Source organism: Vitis vinifera, chromosome 19 (assembly GCF_030704535.1).
Source record: "Vitis vinifera cultivar Pinot Noir 40024 chromosome 19, ASM3070453v1".
NCBI lineage: Eukaryota > Viridiplantae > Streptophyta > Magnoliopsida > Vitales > Vitaceae > Vitis > Vitis vinifera.
The window spans coordinates 20025047-20047238 of NC_081823.1; the positions used below are offsets into that span (position 1 = coordinate 20025047).

General features: G+C 32.4%; 1 protein-coding gene across 1 annotated transcript; it reads left to right on the top strand.

Annotated features, from left to right (window-relative positions):
- Nucleotides 1-13479: 13479 nt before the first annotated feature.
- On the top strand, nt 13480-15184 carry LOC100248107 (3-ketoacyl-CoA synthase 6). Its single transcript, XM_002271214.4, has one exon. The coding sequence runs from the start codon at nt 13522-13524 to the stop codon at nt 14998-15000; it is 1479 nt and encodes a 492-aa protein (XP_002271250.1). The 5' UTR covers nt 13480-13521; the 3' UTR covers nt 15001-15184.
- The last annotated feature ends 7008 nt before the right edge of the window (nt 15185-22192 follow it).

Below are 22192 nucleotides of genomic sequence, written 5' to 3' on the forward strand. Positions count from 1 at the left end.
CCCCAAATTTCCTCTCAAAATTTCAACTCATATGAAACATTTTTAAAGTAGTCACCATAAAACTTGGAGGAAGGAGCAAAAGCAAGTATAATGGAGAACAAAGAAAACATAAGGGCCTGTTTGGTTGCTGTTTTCAAGAACTGTTTTTTGTTCTTGAAAACAAAAAACACTGAAAATGTGTTTGGGAAAGGGGGTGATTTTTGTTTTTGGTGTTTTTTGTGTTCATGAGAGGCCTCTTTTCAGAGAACAAAAAAAAGTTGTTTCGGTTGTTTTCTTTACTTTTCAAGGAAGAGTTGTTCTCCGTGTTTTCTTCTCCTGTTTTTTTGTGTTTCCCTACATGTGGTTTCTCCTTTAGCAGCAAGAAATGAAGGTCATGGAGGATGAAGATGGCAGCCATGTTGGCTGACTATGGTGGTCTTGGCATGAGTGAATGGTTGTGGGTGTGAAAGGTGTCAGTGATTGTGCGGTGCTTTGAAGGGCAAGGCCACAGGTGGAGATGCCGTGAGCGATGGTGTGTGGCAGTAGGGTGGAAAGCAATGGTGGCAGGATTCAAAATATCGGTCGAGTCCTACCTGCCTCGACACTGATTGGGCCAAGTCCGATGCTAAGTACGACAAGTCCGATTATGAGATTCTCAAATCCCAATTTGAAACCATCAATTTTATCCGCCATTAAGATTGAAGAAGAAGAAGAAGAACTATTTTCGTTTAACCCAACCGTTACCTCATTCGAAGTCTATTAAGATGAGAGATCAGGGGATGAGGGCTCCCTTACCTCACTATAATTGACGAACCGTAGGAGCTTCAATGCTAGTAGATGGTGACTCATCGTCGTCGACGCCGGGACTAAACTTAAGATTCCTTCTCCAGCTCCGACGACCATCGACTATGATTGACATCAACCGTGATTGGGATTTGGGGGAGAGCTTTGGGTTTAGGGATTTGCTGGTGGTTGTTGGGATATGGAGAACCATATTTGGTAAACTTGTAATTTTATAATTTATAATGCAACATCAAATTTAATAAATATCAAATTTAATATTTGGTAAAGTTATATTTGGTAATTTATATGTAGCATCAAATTTATATTTAGTAAAGTAATATTTAGTAATTGATAATTTATACATTATAAAAAAACTTGTAAATTTTATAATTTATATGCAACATCAAAAAATAATATTTGGTAATTTATATGTAGTATCATATTTAATAAATAATAACATGGTTTGTATAAGATACATTTATATGTTGATCAACTTCTGACATGTATTTATATGGTAAATAGATTATATTTACATTTGAATCATTTTTAATTTATTATATAAAGTAATTTTTTTATCTTATAATATTTTAAATTGCATTAGAAAATCAATAATTATTTTTAAATGGTATAAAAATTATATTTATATTTGAATTATTTTTTATTTTATTAATATTTTTTACCTTATTTATCTATATCATATTCCATGTTCATATTTATCTACTAAAAGTTAACAAAAATTATAATTGGTGTAAGTAAATTTGAGAATAATTTTTTAAATTTTAATAAAATGTGAATTTAAAAATTATTTATATACTTCTGATATCAAGTTAATTGAAGAAAAAAAACATTTAAATATGTTTTTTATTTTACTTGTTCTAAAAAACTTTTTTTTTTTTATTAACTCAACCAAACATGTTTTTTTTTTTTTTTTTGAGAACAAAAACTGTTATCGAGAACTAGTTTCCAAACAGAATTTTGTTTTTGAAAACACCAAAAACTATTCTTAAAAATTGTTCTCAAAAGCTGTTTTCCATAACAGTTTTCAAAAATAGACACCAAATAGGCCCTAAGAGAACAAACATGCAGAATAGAAATCAAATGAATCCACATCTCATGATCTTTCAATGGGCTTAGACTAGTGGGAAAAAAAAAATCACAAACAAAGTCAAAGCAAAAGTGCAACCAATATTTCTAGATGCCCCATAGTGAATGTGATAAAGAACCTCATCAATTTTCAAGCCAAACGAAGGAAGCAAAGAAAGAAGAACTAGCAGCAAAGATGTATGAATGACTTAGAAATTAACAGAGACATCAAGTAGAATAGTATCCAAAATAAGGAAATGCACAGTTCACAATGAACATACCTGGGGTGTCTCATCTCAGCTAAGCTTGCTAGGTTTTAAGTGCTTTATTTATTCCCCAAGATCAACCAAACCAACAACTTCTTTCTTATTTGCTTCTCCCTTGGTTCTCCACCTTTCTTCTTACGAAAACCCCATCCAAAAATCCAGCTCTACAATATTTCCTCTCTTTGAAAACCTCTTCTCTGGAATCCAAAATTTCCCCTAGCAGAAGAGAATCGAAATCTCCCTTTTTTCCTTTATTGCTACCTTTCTTCATATCTTCCCTCTCCAAATGTGGACTAAATCTTCAGTTCTCCTAAATTCACCATGTTAAATCCTTACCAAAACGCCCTCCTTATTTTTCCATACCATAACCTCTCTTTCCTCTTTCATTCCTTATTCACCTTGACATTCTACCATCTTTAAAATGGCAGCTTAGTGTCCTCCTCTTCAGAATGTGCATTCCTCCCAAAAATAACTAGAAAATAAAATCAAAGATAAAGTATTAAATCAAGATCAAAATCAAAATCAAAATTAAAATAAGAAAATAAATAAATTAAGATTGGGAGTCATACAAAAAAAATGGAAAGAAAGGAGGATCAATCACACGCAAGTCTAATACGCAATGCAATACGGTGATCCATGCAAACCATGCAACTATGCAGGAAAGTGAGTCAATGAATGAACTAAATGGATCGGGGCCTAGTGGTGCCTAAAGTGCTTAATGGGCTTAGTGTGTCTAAGTGTCCTAGGGTGAACTAAATAGACCTAGATGAACCTAGGTGGGCCTAGGTGAACCTAGGAGAAACTAGGTGAGCCTAAAGTGGGCCTAAGAAAGTGCCTAAGTGACCTAGGATGAACTAAATAAAGCCTAATCTAAACTCAAAGTGCGGCTAATGTCATAAAGAGGGGCTAGATAATCTCCCAACCAAAGTCTCCAAGGTGGTCCAAAGAGGGCAAGTTGCATGAGTAGTGATAGGACACTAGGAAGCTGCTATGGAGTACTGATAGAACACCTAAGGACAAGTTCTAAGGGGACAAAAATGAGGGTCTACAGTAGGATAAGTTGAAGCTCCCTCTTACTCCACATGTTATGCAATATGCTACAAGGTTGCAACAAATTAGAATAACACATAATTGGGTAATAGAATTAAAAGTAAAGAAATTCAAGATTTTAGATTTTTATTTCAAACATTAGGTTCTCTATCCTAATATGGATGTTTTATTTAAACACCAAATATATCTAGTTTCTCTTTCAAGAATGATCAAAACACCACTACTATATATGTCAAATCAGTTTAGAAAAAAAATTGTAGTCATAACAGAGGTTGCAAAGCATACCCATAAATCAGGTAGTATTTGAGCAACAGAATATTTCAATTTTAGTTTCATTTTGTTGCTAGTAAAAACAAAGAATCATCATTAGAAGTCTTCAAATCACATGAATCCTGCCATGTATCTTGCCATGTAGCAAGTATTTTCTCTACTATGGCTTCTACCATTATTTTTTTTCAACCTTAGAATTCATTCTCTTTTTTGAAGGATGCTTGCCTTAAAATCATTCTTGTGTCTTACACAATAACCCAATGATTTAAAATCATCATCATGAGATGCTAATACATAAGAGTCCCGAGTTCATAAAAACATAGTCAATCTACTCAAGGCTTATTAGACAACAATAACCTTGTTATTTGGTCAATTTACAACAATCACTTCCTTGCTAATCCAAAAATATATATTACAACACTCTTAACATGCGTAAACTTCCAAATCTTATTACACAATCTATATATTGATGAGAAGGCAAGGGTATCAACCAAGATTCAAATAATAAGACCTTCTCCTAAATGGGATTTAGATAATTCATTGCCTTATAATTCAATTAAAATTGGGAGATTTGTATAAGCAATCATTAACATAAGATTTTAGCAATGCCATATCCAGTTAACCTTGGGTGAATAATTCCAGTTGAAGTAGAATCTAATGAAAATTCTTATGTGTTAATGGTCCTTGTAATAATATTCTACAAGCTATTCTTACAAGCCAATTGGTAGATAACTGTTAACGTTACCATTTTCTCTATCCTAAATCCTAGTAGAGATATATGTAAAACAAAAGTGCAGGACATAATTAGAACAACTTCCAAAATTTTCACAAAAAAAAACAAAATAATCGAGAATTTGTTATATATTTTGAGAACAGTTAATGAGAGAGGATTTATTGTATTAGACACACATTGATATGCATATAAAATCCTTTTAAGCATTTTTGCAACTGAACATGAAGACTCCAAAAAGACAACAAAGTGACAAACTAAAACAAAAATTAACCAAAAACGGTTATGCTGGCAAATTCCCAACCACAAAGTGAGGTAATGCATTTAAAGATTATTACCATTATGGTCTATAAAAAAAAAAAAGATTATTACCATTATGCGACAACGACAATCCCATGCTATTCATGAACTCAGAAAGTGTGTGTAGAGAATCAAAAATTGGTTGAAACAAAGAGATTTTTTTTATTTTTTTATTTTTTTATTTTTTTGTTTTTTATTTTTATAGAAAGATTAATCAAGAGTAATCTAAAAAAATTAACATTAATTTGAAATATTATTACAACTTGAATTAGAGGACCAAGTCTTGCACCTCTTGGTACAAGAGATTGCATAACTTGTGGCATATATTGGAACGATTGAAAAAGTTGTTTTTTACATTAATAAATCAAATAACACCAATACTCCTAAGGTCATATTTGATTAATTATAATAATTAGGTAGGACAAAGTTGATTTATTTTGAACAAAAATCTTACATGTACTATGGTTATTCATGGAAGAATACATATATAGTTTAGAACATCTCCAAGACTTTTTCTTACCTCATATATATAATTCATATGTCCGATTGCATAATTGTGGTTAACATTTAGCAAATGCTTCATAAGTCCTAACCAAAATGGGGACATGGATGTGTATTGAAAAGTATCCCCAATATGCCAACTTTTTATCAATTTGGTGCCTAATAAAGCATTCTCATTCAACCAAACTTGATCCAGACCTTGCTTTGACAAGTTCTAGTTGGTAAAATAGCTTCTTAACATATACTTTCACCAATAAAGCACCAAAAAATGATATAGTTAATAGCATCTGACATTAAACTAAATAGACATTTGAAACAATTCCCTACTATCCTACTAAACTTGTGTTAACCTTTCTTAGAGAATAAAAAAAACCCTGGAAAATTATGAAGCAAAATAAACAACATATAGGAAAAAACAACCATTCAGTATTTGAAAAAAATCAATATGAGTTTCATCAGTTACAAGAAAATTTCCCTTTTAGATCCTGAATCTTTGAATTTCAATAGACATAGAAAGAATTAGGGTTGAAATTGTTTATGGCCTGCAACATATGATTCTAAGAGTGCAATATATTCATGAATATATACAAAGTTGATTGACAATTCACACTAAAACTTAATGGAGCAGTTCAAATCATTGTCAAAGATTACATTAACCCACTATAATGTGCAAAACCACAACCATTATACCAAAGAAGCTTTTGTCTCATCTTATTCTATGAAGAGGAAAAATAAAACGCCTAATACCCTACTTGGTTTCCAAGAAATCATATGAAAAGAAATTAAAAAAAATTGAAACACGATGATCATAAGAGAAAATTTTCCAGTCACATCAAATTCATATCAAAATGAAGATTTATCCTCACCTTATTCTAGCAGAAAAGGTAAAATCTCTTATTGCTTGTGTGAAACCAAGGTTTGGTTAATCCCAATTTTGATGATAACAAAACAAGGTTTAGAACTAATGATTATATTTCAAGTGTGATTAGGCAAGACGATTTCCAAAATGATAATCACAAAGACGAATCAAACCAAAGAGAAACCATTAAGAAGAAGAAGACCTCAAAGAGAAGTGTTTTTCAAGACCCAAGCTTCATAAGATCTCTTTGTAAGGTTGTTGGTGTACTAGGATCTTCATGCATTACATTCTTTACTTATGCACCAAAATTATCTAAGAGTTTTTTCTTTTTAAATTCTTTAAAATTGGATGATTTCATGTTTTCAACTAAAACCTTGTGTCAAATGTTTTCCAAATTTGTTTAAAAGGTTTTAAGTTGAAAAAGTTGGTTGTTGAGCCAAAAACGACTCAACCGGTTGAACTGAATGTGGAACCGATTGACCCCAAGCTCAACCGATCGAGGAGTAAAAAAAAACCTTCTCTCTCTTTCAAAACAGTTGTTCAATCGGTCAAGGTTAAACCTCAACCGGTTGACCCCCACCTCAATTGGTCAAGGTCCAGTCAAGGCGCAGTCGAGGTCTAACGGTCACCTTCTAAGCATTAAATGCTAACGGCTAGTCAATCGGTCAACCCCCAACTCGAACGGTCGAATCCCCAACGACTAGTTTGACTTTTTTCCTTTATAAAAATGCTCCAATTTTCATTGTTTTATGAACTTAATCTTCCTAAAATTTTCTTGAATATATTTGAGCCTTGGGAGTGTGTTTTGAGTGCACCATTGGTCTAAAACTTGCATATTATTAGTGCACCATTCAATCCTAGTTTACTTGCATCATTTGAGCGTAAAGTTTTATATTAGGATTTTGTGAAATTATTTGTATATCTTTGAGAGGAAAAATCTAAGTGTGAGGTATCACTTAGGGACTCTCATGTGTGGGGTATCACTTGAAAGGTTGTTCAAGAGTGGGGTATCTTTTGAGGATTGTAAAGGGTGCTTGGAGCCAAAAGTCCAAAAGGGTGGATTGGAACCATAATCCAATTGTATTGCTTGAAGGCTTGGTTTGGAAACCTTGAAATAGAGGAACCTCAAGCTTAGGATTGAAGCTAGAGAAGAGTAGATGTAGGTCGGGTTGCACTGAACCACTATAAAAATCTTGTGTTTGCATTCTCTTTTCCTTATTCTCTTAATTTATATGCAATTGTTTTTATATTGTTTTATTATATATTTGCATATAATTATCTTTTGCATTCACATACTTTAAATTTACAAAAAGAGACCATCACCCTATTCATCCCCCCTCTAGGGTGATTACCATAGGTTGGATTAGCCTAATTTTTCTAACAATTGGTATCAGAGCTAGGCCTCTTGTTTAAGACTTAACCGTCTAAGAGGTAATGGCTAATCCATCAAGCTTATCTCACATTGAATGTTTTTCAACCACCTGCCTCCATTCTTTACGGGAACTGGTTATTCCTATTGGAAATGAAAAATGTTTGGTTTTTAAAATCTATTAATCTTGATCTATGGGATGTCATTGAAGATGGTCCTCACATTCCTTCAAAATTAGAAAATGGAGTGATGGTTCCAAAACCTAAGCAAGAATGGGATGAGCTTAATAAAAAGAAAATTCAATTAAATGTCAAAGCCGTTTATATCTTACATTGTGCTATTGATAGAAATGAATTTAATCGTATTTGGCAATGTAAGTCGGCTAAATAAATTTGGAGACTATTAGAAATCACTCATGAGGGAACCAACCAAGTTAAAGAGTCTAGAATCAACATCCTTATGCATGATTATGAATTATTTTCTATGAAGGATTTTGAATCTATTGTAGAGATGTTTTCTAGGTTCATGGTGATTGGGAATGAACTTGAAGCCTTGGGAAAAACCTACACCGAAGTAGAGAAAATCATGAAGATCTTAAGGTCTCTACCAAAGAAATGGGAAAACAAAGTGACGGCTATTCAAGAAGCAAAAGATCTCACCAAACTCTCACTTGAAGAACTCATTGGGTCACTCATGACTCATGAGATAAAATTGAACAATCATCAAAGAGTTGAAGAAAATAAGAAAAGTATAGCTTTTAAGGCTTCAAAAAATGATGATGAAGAGGAAGAGAGTGAAAGTGAAAGTGATGAAGACTCCATGGAAGAAGAATGCACAAATGAAGATGCCGACATGTGCTTCATGGCTTTGGAGGAACATGAAGATGAGGTAAATTCCAACTCTAACTATAGTGAGTTTCAAGATATACTTCAAGAATTATATTTTGATCTTGAAAAACTTGGGTTCAAAAATGTGTCTCTCAAGAAAAATATTTCTTGTCTTCAAAATGAGCTCAAGGAAAAATTTGAAAATATTGAGAAGGTAAAAATCTGTTTTGAAAAGGAAAATGAGGAGTTGAAAAAGAAAAATGAATGGTTAACATCCTCTCTACAAAAATTCTCAAATGGTAAAAAAAAACTTTTGATATAATTTTGGCAAGTCAAAAGTGCATTTTTGATAAAAAAAGGGGCTAGGCTACAAGCCTTTCAAAAATAAAAAATATTTCAAGAATTATTTTGTAAAGGAAGCCGCTAAGTTTTCACCTTCAACTATTTGCAATCTTTGTGGAAGAGAAGGTCACATTAGTGATAATTGTCCCTTAAGAAAATCTTCTCATGTTCTTCAAAACTCTAAATTATTTTGGATTCCAAAGGAAAGAAAGACTTACCCTCTAGGACCTAAAAAGATATGGGTACAAAAGGTCACTTAATTTGTTTTGTAGGGATCCATGCAAGGAGGATATGCTTACTTTGGAAAGAATGCATTGATAATATTGGTAATGGTATCCCTTCTAAAGCTTAATTTGCAATATCATTTTATCATTTTGCTAACACTTGGTATAATTTTTGTTAATAATATAACTTTTGGTATCACATTGATAAAATTGGTATATTTGTTAAACCAAGGTTTGGATTAAAAAGAGGATTTTTTTTTTTTACATACCTAGGTAAAATTAAATGATCATATGTTTGTATGCTCTAATAGTGTTATTCAATGCATGTTGTATATCTTTTTAAATGCATAAGTTTTCCCATATATCTTTTCCAAATCATGCTTTAAATTGGGAATGCTCTAAGATTGAGCAACCTTTTATTTGGAAAATGTTCTTAAATGAAAAAGGGGAAGATTAATTTTCATGAGAAATTATATTATGCTTATTGTTTATTTTTTAACTTTTGATATTATGTGATTCCCCTTATATACTTTATTGAAACTTTTTATTGATGACATAAAGGGGGATAAGTAATGATAAGTTGCTAACTTGGGAAAAAATGTCAATATTGTTTTAGCAATCCTATTCATATTGATGTTATGTGCTTTATTAGTTATAATTGCATACATCATATTTAATAATAATATCTTGTCAATTGCTAAATTGCTCTTTATGCTATTTATGTTTGATTATATCATTTTGAGCACCCTTAATATACTCCTTGAAGTTTCTAAACTTGAATATTTTCTAAATTCAAAGGAGCATATATTGAGGGGGAGCTTTTTAGCAACCTTGGATTTGTCATCATCAAAATGAGGAGATCATGAAACCGAGGTTTGGTTAATCTCGGCTTTGATGATAGAAAAACAAGGTTTAAACTAATGATTATATTTCAAGTGTGATTAGGCAAGACGCTTTCCAAAGTGGTAATCACAAAGACAAATCAAGCCAAAAAGAAATCATTAAGAAGAAGAAGACCTTAAAAAGAAATGTTTTTCAAGACCCAAGCTAATCATCCAAGAGTTTTTTCTTTTTAAATCCTTTAAAATTGGATGATTTCATGTTTTCAACTAAAACCTTGTGTCAAATATTTTCCAAACTTGTTTAAAAGGTTTTAAGTTGAAAAATTTGGTTGTTGAGCCAAAAATGGCTCAACCGGTTGAACCGGATGAGGAATCGGTTGACCCTCAGCTTAATCGGTCAAGATGTGCAAAAAAAAATTCTCTCTATTCCATAATGGTTGTTCAACTGATCAAGATTGAACCTCAACCGGTCAAGGTCCAGTCAAGGACCGGTCGAGGTCCAACGGTCACCTGCCAAGCATTAAATGCTAACAGCTAGTCAACTGATCGACCCCTAGCTCAACCAGTCAAGGGGTGCAAAAAAAACTTCTCTCTCTTCTAGAACAGTTGTTCAACCAATCAAGGTTGAACCTCAACTGGTCGACCCTCACTTCAATCGGTCGAGGTCCGGTCAAAGGGTAGTTGAGATCCAATGGTCACCTGCCAAGCATTAAATGCTAACGGCTAGTCAACCGGTCGACCCCTGACTCGACCGGTTGAACCCCCAATGACTAGTTTGACATTTTTCCTCTATAAAAAGACTCAAATCTTCACTGTTTTAGGAGCTTAATCTTCCTAAACATTTCTTGAATATATTTGAGCCTTGGGAGTGTGTTTTGAATGCATAATTGTTCTAAAACTTGCATATTATTAGTGCACCATTCAATCCTAGTTTACTTATATCATTTGAGCCTAAAGTTTTGTACTAGGATTTTGTGAAATTATTTGTATATCTTTGAGAGGAAGAATCTAAGTGTGAGGTATCAATTAGGGATTCTTAAGTGTGGGGTATCACTTGAGAGGTTGTTCAAGAGTGGGGTATTTCTGATTGTAAAGGGTGCTTAGAGTCAAAAGTCTAAAAAGGTAGATTGGAACCATAATCCAATTGTATTGCTTGAAGGCTTGGTTCGGAAACCTTGAAATAGAGGAACCTCAAGCTTATGATTGAAGCTAGATGAGAGTGGATGTAGGCCGGATTGCACCGAACCACTATAAAAATCTTGTGTTTGCATTCTCTTTTCCCCATTCTCTTAATTTATATGCAATTGTTTTTATATTATTTTATTATATATTTGCATAAAATTATCTCTTGCATTAACATAATTTAAATTTACAAAAAGAGACCATCACCCTATTCATCCCCCCTCTAGGGTGATTACCATAGGTTGGATTAGCCTAATTTTTCTAACAACTTATTTGGTTTCCGTAAAACCATAGAAAAAGGAATGAAGAAAAAAACAAAGAATATTAAGATTCAATTTTTTTTTTCTTATTTTTCTATGACTTTTCTTGGCAAGCAAATAGAGCGACATCAAATCAAAGAAGACAAAAAACTCTAAGAGTATTAAGATTTAATTTTTTTCGCTTTTTTTTGTTGACTTTTCTCAGCAACCAAACATAGCGACATCAAATCAAAGAAAACCTTGAATCGGAAGTGAAAAGAGAAAGTGGGGTTTGACCTTTAACTAGATCTTGAAATTTAGAATTAAAGAGACAAGGAGAGGAGATGGATAGGAGTCATCAGCGCCATTGGATGGGTGGATTCTAGAGAGAATGGTTGAACTCCTTGGAGCTATTTTTCATTATATTTTTCCGTCTTTCTTCGGTTTTTCTAACTTCTACTCAAATGGATAAACCATCTATTAAATGTGGCTTTTTGTTATAAATACAAAATTCAATCATTTTTCAATATTTTTTCATGAATATAATCAAATTACTAAGTATTTTGGTAATAATCTTTTAGTAATAAACTATCTCTAATGAAAAATTTTAAAATATTTATTTTCCAAATTAGAAACTCTTGTGTAATAAGAAAATTACCAATTTATTAGAAAATAACCACTTGTTTGACACAAATAAAATAATAAAACTTAAGGCTCTAATTGATATTTTTTGGATTCAAAGAAAAGAAAGCGTGAAGTTGAAATAACTTGTTTCATTATAAACTAAAAACATTCTCAACAATGTTAAATAGGTTTTTTTTCTTGGCATACCTCACCTAGCAAAGCACAAAAAAATAAAAAAAATAAAAAATAAAAATAAAAATTAGTCTTCTCTTTCCATCAAATTTAAGCCAAAATCGGAACCATATCCATGCCATTAAGTTTCTTAGGGAAAATCATATATGGTTTTGAAACTTAGGAAGTCGGGAATCCTATGCTTTAAATGGATCGCAATTTGGAATTAAAACGAGGAAGATATAATTAATTGAAGCATAGTTGCGTACAAGACATGTTACAAGATTACATACTGGTCCAATTTTTTTTTATTGTTTGGGCTGAATTTTAGGCCTTTGGTTAAATATAATATTTTTTCATGAATATAAATTTCATCTATTAAAAAGATCTTTTCACCATAAAAATAAAATTTATTATAAAAATTTATTTCAAGAGGCAAACACAACGTTAAATATTAATTTTCCGTAAGGAACTCCTTTTGAAGTGATTGAATTAATTTTCCCTTGAGGTGTTTTAAACTTGTGCACTTAAATTTGATTTATTCTCGCTTTAAACTTGGAACAACTCACCCTCCCACTAATCAAGTCCCTCTCTTACTAAGAACCTACCACCCACTTATTGCTTCCCCTTCGATTCAATTATTTGATATGTTGGTACGCAGAGTCGATATCTAGCATAAAGCATGTACATCACTTGGCTACCAGTCCCTGGTCTATGTAGTTGAGCCGGTGGGTTTGCAGCATAATTATCACAATTAATTTACGAAGAGAGTTGAGCCGGTGGATCGAGCAGCAAGCCATAAGTGATGATGAATGAAAATTTTGAAGTGGATTAATATTTTTTATGAAAGAATGGTAGAATGATAGATGATATATTACATCACTCATTCCGGGTGAAGTGTGAAGTCTCTACATTGTAGTAGTAAATAGTACTTTCAAAATATAGTTCTTACAAAGTTATTTTGAAAGATGTTTTTAAAAAAGGGAGAATTATGTTTTGGGGGTAGATAGACCCCCAAATTAACAAAAGGTCCATGTAACTCTTCAAATTGAGCCCAAGACTCAATGAAAGTATGGAAATTGAGTTGAAGGATATCATCCTTCAGTATTTCCAAAAATGCCCTTTGTTGCTTTTGATTAAAAAATTAATATTTTTGAAAAATACTTTTAGTTAATTTAACATTTTTGATTTAATTTAATATTTTTTAAAATACTTTTATTTAATTTAATATTTTTAAAAAATAAATTTATTTAATTTAATATTTTAAAAAAAATTTAATTTAATATTTTTGAAAAAAAAAATTAATTTAATATTTTTGGAAAAAAAAAATATTTAATTTAATATTTTTGAAAACTACTTTTATTTAATTTAGTATTTTTGAAAAAAAAATTATTAAAAAAAAAATATTTAACTTAATTTTATAAAATATTTTATATGTGTTCTTAAAGGGTATATATGTCCGTTACTATTTCATATCCTTCAACTCAATTTGAAGAGTTATATTGACCTTTTGTTAATTTGGGGGCTCATCTACCCCCAAAAGATAATTATTCCTTTAAAAAATAGTTACAAAATAATTGAAAATAAAATATTAAATATAAAATTATTTTTAAATAATATTTAAAAACATTAAACTGAGAGTCACACACCTAAAAAGGGGAAAAAGTGGGAAATAAAAATGAAGACAAGGGGAGATATGTAGAGTAATTACGAAGGACCAAGTAGAAGAGCGTTGGGAGGCCAAGAGTAGTGCATTCAATACAATTCCCAGGCTCACTTCACACTTCAACTTGCCTATAAAACCCACCCCTTCTCAGCTTCAGCTCATATCTCCAATCTCTCTCTCTCTCTCAAGTACACCCGTCACCTGCACACTAAAAATGGCGAGTCTCTCCAATTCTGTGAAACTCAAGTATATTAAACTTGGCTACCAGTACCTTGTCAACCACATTCTCACCTTCTTTCTCATACCAATTCTCATGGGTTTTCTCATTAAAATCCTCAGTCTGGGTCCTGATCAAATCTATGAAATAGGGAGCTCTCTCCACTTTGATCTCCTTCAATTTCTCGGCTCCTCCTTGATGATCATATTCTTGGCCACCGTCTACTTCATGTCCAAGCCTCGTTCTGTCTACCTAGTCGACTATGCTTGCTTCAAACCCCCAGCCTCATATCGCGTTCCCCATGCTACCCTCGTGAAACACTTGAGGCTCAGCAACAAGGATAATCCTGAGATTGTTGAGTTCCAAAGGCGAATTCTTCAGAGGTCTGGTCTAGGAGATGAGACGTGTTTGGCTCCTGCAAATCTATATATTCCTCCAACACCCAGCTTGGAGGCTTCAAGGGCTGAAGCGGAGCTTATTCTCTTCTCTGTTATTGATGATTTGTTGAAGAAAACCGGGACTAAGACCAAGGACATCGATATTCTTATTGTGAATTGCAGTATAGTTTCACCTACTCCATCACTGTCTGCTATGGTGATTAACAAGTACAAATTGAGGAGTAACATAAAGAGCTTCAATCTTTCTGGTATGGGGTGCAGTGCTAGCCTTATATCAATTGATTTAGCTAGGGAACTTCTTCAGGTTCATCCCAATTCATGTGCTATAGTGGTCAGCACTGAGATCACCACTCCCAATTATTATAGCGGCAACGAGAGATCAATGGTTCTTATAAACTGTTTGTTCCGAATGGGTGGTGCAGCCATCCTTTTGTCCAACAAAAAAGCAGACAGGAGTCGATCCAAGTACCAATTACTCCATCTTGTTAGAACTCACAAGGGAGCTGATGATAAGGCTTACCGGTGTATCCATGAACAAGAAGACACACAAGGGATACAAGGGGTTTCACTCTCTAAAGACCTGATGTTGATTGCTGGGGAGGCCTTGAAGTCCAACATAACCACAATTGGACCCCTTGTGTTGCCTGCTTCCGAGCAGCTCAACTTCCTGTTCACACTCATCGGCCAAAAAATACTGAAACTTAAGTGGAAGCCATACATTCCTGACTTCAAGCAGGCATTTGAGCACTTCTGCATCCATGCGGGCGGGCGAGGGGTGATCGATGAGCTGCAGAAGAAGCTGCAGTTATCGGCTAAGGACGTGGAGGCGTCCAGGATGACGCTGCACCGCTTTGGCAACACTTCATCTTCTTCCATTTGGTATGAGATGAACTATATCGAGAGTAAAGGGAGGATGAAAAAAGGTGACCGGATTTGGCAGATTGCCTTCGGAAGTGGATTCAAGTGTAACAGTGCAGTTTGGAAGTGCAACCGCACAATCACGACGCCAACCGATGGGCCTTGGCTTGACTGCATTGGTAGGTATCCGGTGTCCATCTCACAGGTCCTGGACCTCTGATTCTGATTATTCTTCAAATCAATCTCTAAAATGGTGGGTATTAATTAATGAAGAATATAATAATTAGTGACATGCCCATTAAGCAAACTGCAATTCTCTGATTCTAATAAATGTAATATAAGTGGATGCACCCACGTTGGTACGGCCACCTTATATATTTACGATCATCTTTGATTATGTTATATATATTTGTGAGTGAAAATATTTTAATGGCTATAAATGATAAAAGGAGACTAGATTCGCAGAAAGGTAAGAGAAATGTAGGACAAAAAAAAGATTGTGTGATTGGAATATAAAAACAAGAGGAAGGACATGATATGACATGCTCATGCAAAGACCTTTTAGCAATATTTGGATCATGGGTTGATTAAAAAAGACTGCATGATGGAGATTGGGAATAGGGGTGAAAATAGGATAGTTTTTCCCATTACTCATCTCGTTTTATCTTTCATGGAATGAGTTTTAAAAAGAAATAATAGGTTAAAAAGGATATACTTCTAACTTTATCATTTCCTATATTTTTATTTGAAAAATAATCCATTTTTTATATAATTATCTTTAACTATTTCAAGTAATTACATTATTATTTAAAAGAATGACTATTTTTGTATATAAAAAAAGATATTTTTATTAAAATGAGATTAAAAAAGGATGAAATGTTATATTTTTAAAATTGAGTTTATTTATTTATAAAGTATATTTATTTGCAATAGAATTTAAATTTTAAAAAAAAATAAAAAACAATAAATGAGATAGGTATATCCCTTCTAGTACACTTAGGATCCCCTTTCAATCAACCATTGATCGCAACCATCATGGTCCACTATTACTCACCTTGTCACAATTTTTAGGCCACTTTTAGAGACTTTTTGGAGGAATTTTATGGATCCTTAGTGTGATTTTTAGTAGCCCTTAAACTCGATTTAGGATTGTTGTTGTTTTTTTTTAGTAAGCCTTTCTTTGGTTTTAGGTTTGTCTTTTCTTGGTTTAAAAATTTTTTTAGGGACTTATACATAATTTTGGAGCAAAGAAGGATAAATTGATATTGCATGTTGGGTGAAGACACATGAGATTTTTCTAGGAGTTTAGGTTCATTTGAGATTTTTAGAGAAGGGGTGCTTTAGGCATGGTTTGAAGTGAATCAAGTTTTAAAGGGAAAGGCTAGGTTCGTATTGCATTGTTTTATAAGAATCCTCTAGAATATGAGATGTTGAGAAGCATGGGAATGTTCTAGAAAGGAGTCCCATGGAGAACATATGTAGGTTGTTAAGAGGAGAAGAGATGAGAATTCTCTAGAATGGGGGGATCACATAGTGCACGATTGGTTTTTGAGAGAGCACTAGATTATTCTAGAATGGAAGCTGATTAAGTGCACAGTTTCTGATTGGAGAGAACAAAAGATTCTTCTAGAATCTTTGTGTTGATTGTGCATCGTTTGGATTGAGAAGTACCAAATTTTTTAGCTGAATGAATTGTGCATGGTTTGGACTAAGAAGCACCAAATTTTTTTAATTGATTATGCACGATTTAGATTGAGAAGCACCTGATTTTTTAGATTGAATTAGTGCACAGTTTAGCTATTGAGAGTATCAAAATTTTGAGCTAATTGTGAACGATTTGGATTAAGAAACACCACCAGATTTTGAAGATTAAGGAATACACATACACATCAAATTTTTGAAAGATTAAAGAACATCACTTGATTTTTGAAAGGGAATTTCAAGTAAGTTTGCTTAATTTTCATTACATTTTGATTTTATCATCTTCTTCTACCTCTTTTGGATATGGATCATACCTTGTTTGGATGTGAATATTGGAGGCCACACAGGTTGTTGTTGATTGCTTGTGAAATGTTGATGATTACATGATCATTGTTATTGCTTGCTTGATATGTGTTAGAATTGTATCTAGTCTCAAATTCCACCAAATCTTTTCTTTTTATCTTCCTTCACTTGATTCAAGCCCTTTGATACACAAAATAAGCTTTACATAAGTTAATTTTTATTGAGTTTCTTCTTCTTTGATCCTAGTTCGGTTAATTGCTTCTTATGATGGTCAGCTTGTTCATTTTCAAGTAAAAGGACTCTTTCACCCTTAATGAATTTAATTAATTACTTAATTATTATATAAATTACTATTTTACCCCTGGATTAAATTTTGGGGTGTCACAATTCTAAAAGAATTTATTATTAACTTCTTTTTAAATTCATATTTATTCACTTTAGGTTATGAAAATTCCATTTTGAAAATCATGCTACCACACATTTTTTGGTATGCATACTTTCTTTAATTTTCATTGATTTTCGATTTTCTTACGCATGAATAAAATTCATAACTCCAAAATAATGGGGGTAATTCTTGGCTTTCATGACCTTCATCATAATCCCTGCTACCACATTTCTGACCTTCAAGATGTTTAATTGAATTCAAAAAATTTAGAAATTTTCTAAAATCTTTTTCATGCTTGGATGACATTATAAACTTCCTAAATATGTTAGAGAAATTTTTTTTTTGAATAAAAAAAAAAAAAAAAAAACCACCTTCAAGCTAATAAAGTAAATCGGTTTTTCAAAACGTCCAGATTCAGCCCTATTTTCAATACCTGAATGTTTTTGTAAAATTAAATTGTCTTCTGGAGTTTTTAATTAATTTTAACATTTTTCTCATATTTTAGAGTTTTCAAATAAGGTTTTAGGCTTTGGTTTCATTCAAAAAAATAATTTTCCTTGTCTAAGAAATAATTTCATCTTTCCATGTGTTTTAGTCTCCTAAATATTTTTCATGTAATCAAGACATTTCAAATAGGTTACATATAATGATATTCTACCTTGTTTACGAGTGACCAAATGCATAACTAGGCTTCTTGGTCTTTTGGGTTTTATTATAGACTCAGTTAAGATTCTATACACATTTTTTCATAAATATTATTTTTAACTATTTATTTTAGATTTATTTTGTGTATGTCTATGTTGTTATGTGTCTTGTATGTTTTTGATAATTCAATCTCTTTTTATATACTTTCGAACTTTTTGTTTTTTTTTATCTTTGATATACATTAAAAACATGTCGTACGTGATAGACAAGGTTTCTTTTCGTATCATAATTCCTTTTTTGATATTAAAATTATAATATATTTAATTTAGATATATTAAATAAGGATATAAAAAAGAAATAATGACACTCAAAGAATGAAGGAAAAAACTAGTGGACTTAATAAGGGGTACTTCACTCCATCACAGCTGAACAATGGGCTAGGCTTGGACTTAGGTTGTTGTGTTGCCTTCTCAATAAAGCCCATAACCTTAAGCATTTAAAATTTTAAAGGTATAGAGAAAAGAAATGCTGATGTGGTGAGCAAAATATCCAAGAAATATTGGACCAACAAAATTTGCCCCAAATACCCCTTCTTATTCTTGTGGTTTCTCTCTCATTCAAATGGAGACAATGACCATTTTCCATTGAAATACAATTTGCACTCATTTATCTAACAACTTTCCATTACCAATTATGGATGGCTATGAGCTCACTTTGAGACAAGTGACTCTTTTCAATGACCTCTCCTCTCTCTTCCCCACTTTCCACTAAAATACAATTGCACTCAATTGTCTAACATCTTCCCATTCTCACTTCAAAAACAAAATAAATTCATTAAATGGGGGCATGTAGATCAAGGGGAAATCTACTTCCTCAAAATTTCACAATGGGTTGAAAATTTTGTCATGGCGATCAAGTGAAATATGAACAAAAAAAATGGACCAATGAAATTTTCACACCACGTATCGAGCCCATGACATTTTCATCACTGTAGAGGACCTCCTAAAATGTTGCCTTTTGCAATGGAGAGTAGTTTATTTTGAATTTCTTATTCTTATGATCTTTCTCTCATCCAAATGCAGACTCTCTTTTCCGCTTTCCACAGATATACAATTGCACTTAATTATCTAACATCTTCCTGTTCTCAATTACGGATGGTAATGAGGTCACTTTAAGATAGACACTCCTTTCATTTAAAAATAAAAATTAAAAATTAAATGGTGTTAGTATATTTGAGATCTCCCACATACGTAGTCTTAGGTGAAGGAAAAGAAACATGAAAATACATATGCTAAGAGGACAAAATGAAGGTTCTATGACCCTTTTATGCTGTTGTCTTTTCCTTACTACCACCTCCAACCTCCGACCACTCGAGCGCTATAAGTGGTCACTTGAGCGCTTGAGTTGTTTAAGTGCTAATCCTAGCACTCGAGTTGCTTGAGCGCTAATCCTAGTGCTTCAGTGCTACATCTTCAACAAGTGCTCCAGAGACTAATTTTTTTTTCTGATTTTGGTTGTTTTTATCTACCAAAAACTCACTTCAATCAATGTAGGAGTCGTGATGGTCGTGAAAGACATTATGACTACTTGCTTGCTTTCCAAGGGTTACAAGATTGATAAAAACAAAATCTTTTACAAAAAAGTTCCTATACTCCATTAATGGAGTTTACAACCAATCTAAAAAATAAAAATAGGATTTTTACATAAAAAAACCCTATAATTTTGTGATTGTAATATAATATTATTACCTTTCCTATTTTACTAAAGACTATTTATTGTTTAATTACAAAACTAATTTTATTTTCAATAAAAAATTTATTAAATTTAATTAATATTATATATTGAATTTTTATTAAAATTTAAATAATATTATATAAATTTAATTTACAATGTTTTTACAAAATCAAAATAAAAAATAATAATTTCAAAAAACAATGCATCCAAATAAGTTTTTTTATCTTTAAATTAAAAAATAAATAAATAATAACTTACCAAATACCCCTATTTTTATGAAATACTAAAAAACTTATTTCAATATATATATATATATATATATATAAAATAAATAGTACAAATGGACAATTTGAATCCATGCTACCCTCCACTGAAATGGGAGCAAAGAGGGACAAAGTTTGCCATACGAATCCCTCTCTACCTAATAAGAATCAGGAATGGATTGAGCTTTGTATGGAATCATTGACAGCATCTAATAAAATCTAAATCATTGTATAGTGATACAAAAGTATGATCAAAGTATATAAGGAATAAGACTAAAAACAAATGATAGAACCAAAAACAAACAATAGAACCAAAATGCATTCTCTCTCTCTTTCTCTATAATATACATATATTTGTGACCTTCAATCATAGATTGGGGTCTTTACAAATTTTTCTTACTTTTTACTGATTTCCTTATGAATACATATGATAAACCAACAACCCCTCTTAGAGGGCATGCAAAAGTGAGATTGATTGTTTTTGTTTCAATGTATGCAGTCTTTTGTGTCTTTAGGAATGACTTGCCATCATTAGGCTTCAATTGAAGCTGAATTTGGAATGCCTATGCTCAAAACAACTGCTATGATAATGCAAAAGAGAAATTGAAAAAACATTTTATGATAACATTTCATATTTACACAACCAAATTTAAAAGATTCTAAGGAAAAACAAAGAACAAAATGTTTTGAAATAACATCAGTTGTTCTATCCTCTTCACTGCACTACAATACAAGAAAAAAAAAAATCCAACATTAAACAAAAAATAAAAAAATAAGAAGGACCATGATTGCTTCATATTGATGCAGACCTTCGCAACTTCAGATGTATCAGTAGCACTATTAGTGCTCCTCAAGCACATTTTTAGATTATTCCGTTGCATGTAAGTAACAACTCCTATAGGCTTGACATCAGCAATGAAGATACCTTAAGATGATGAAGCATTTTACTCCACCTAGAAATGACTTTAAAATGTAGACATCTCCATGAAAAGATCCTTAGTTTGGAATTCGGATTCCATAGTAAATGTAAAACTCTATCTAGCAATGGCCTATGCGGTGAAACAATCATAATTTTGAGCAAAGGGCGTTGGTCAAACAACAGAAAAGGTGAGCATAGGAGCTACTTAATAGTAGAGATGCCAAAGGTCAATTAGACATTTAACTGATTGAGCCAACCTTTAAAAAGAGTTGACATACCAAAATTAATGAACTATTGATGTACATGTGAAAATTTATTGAGATTATAATGTTGAAGTGTATGTATTTCACATCCAATGCTTTTACCATATGATTGAAAAGTAGGAAACAAAGTTTACTTCTAGTAATTGAATTAAGTTCATGCTAAAATGAGATAAAGGAAAATTTGAGAAAAATTATTTCACCCCTTGCTCAAGCAGCCTCTATCAAAGCAGGGTTTCTTTCCTTTCTTTTTTTTTTTCCTGCTTTTTAAATATCGAAGAGCCTGAGCCTAAGGGCTGAACTCACTGGAGAAGAAGTACATAAAGAGCCACCTGACATGGGCCGAAAAATAAAGAGACAGAACACAAAAAGAATATGCATGCAGAAAACAGTATCACCATTGGCACTTGACACACAGCACTTATTAGGAAATCCATGAAAGTCACCCTTCCTTTCCCATGGGTATCTGAAGAGCAGAAATACCAAGCTTTAAGGAACAGATCACTGAGTTTCAGCACAGGGAGCTCTGCATAAAAAAGGTTCTCATGTTCCTTCTTCCAAATACACCAAGAACACAAAGTGGAGCAGATATCCAAAGGCTCCCTCTTTATATGTATGTGTACACACACACACATACATAATAATATTACTTCTTTTCTTTCCCATAGAAATTCCTCCCCAAAACCATAGAAAGCTCTTTACTTGATCAAGGCAGAACACAAGAAACATAAGACAAGGAAAAAACTAGAGACTGAAGAGGCTGGTCTACCATACAACGTAGAATGATGTAGTTCACGAAACCCTCATCCTCATCATTTTGTATAAGAAACACCAATTAACAATAGTATAACCCCTATGCCCCTACACAAATGCCACTTAGTCAAATGGGAGAGCCTGCTAACCTCAACTCCACCCCACATATAACCCTTTCAAACTACAAGTAAATCTAAGTTATAGGCATGTAACACTTTCATTAACCTTCCAAATCAATTAATTTTGTCAAATTCAAATAGCAAGTACCTAACAGGTTCTCAGATCAACCTTTTTTTCTTTAATATATTTTCATTTACGCAAATCTGATTGTTATAAACAAAAAAAATACAATGATAATCCTAAGCACAATCAAATTGGAAACTTATGCATCTTAGTAATTTTGTTAATTGCATTTCCACATAGCTAATGAATCAAGAAAATAGAAGATG

Coding starts and splice junctions, on each gene's coding strand:
- LOC100248107 (XM_002271214.4), top strand. CDS start 13,522: ATGGCGAGTCTCTCCAATTCTGTGAAACTCAAGTATATTAAACTTGGC.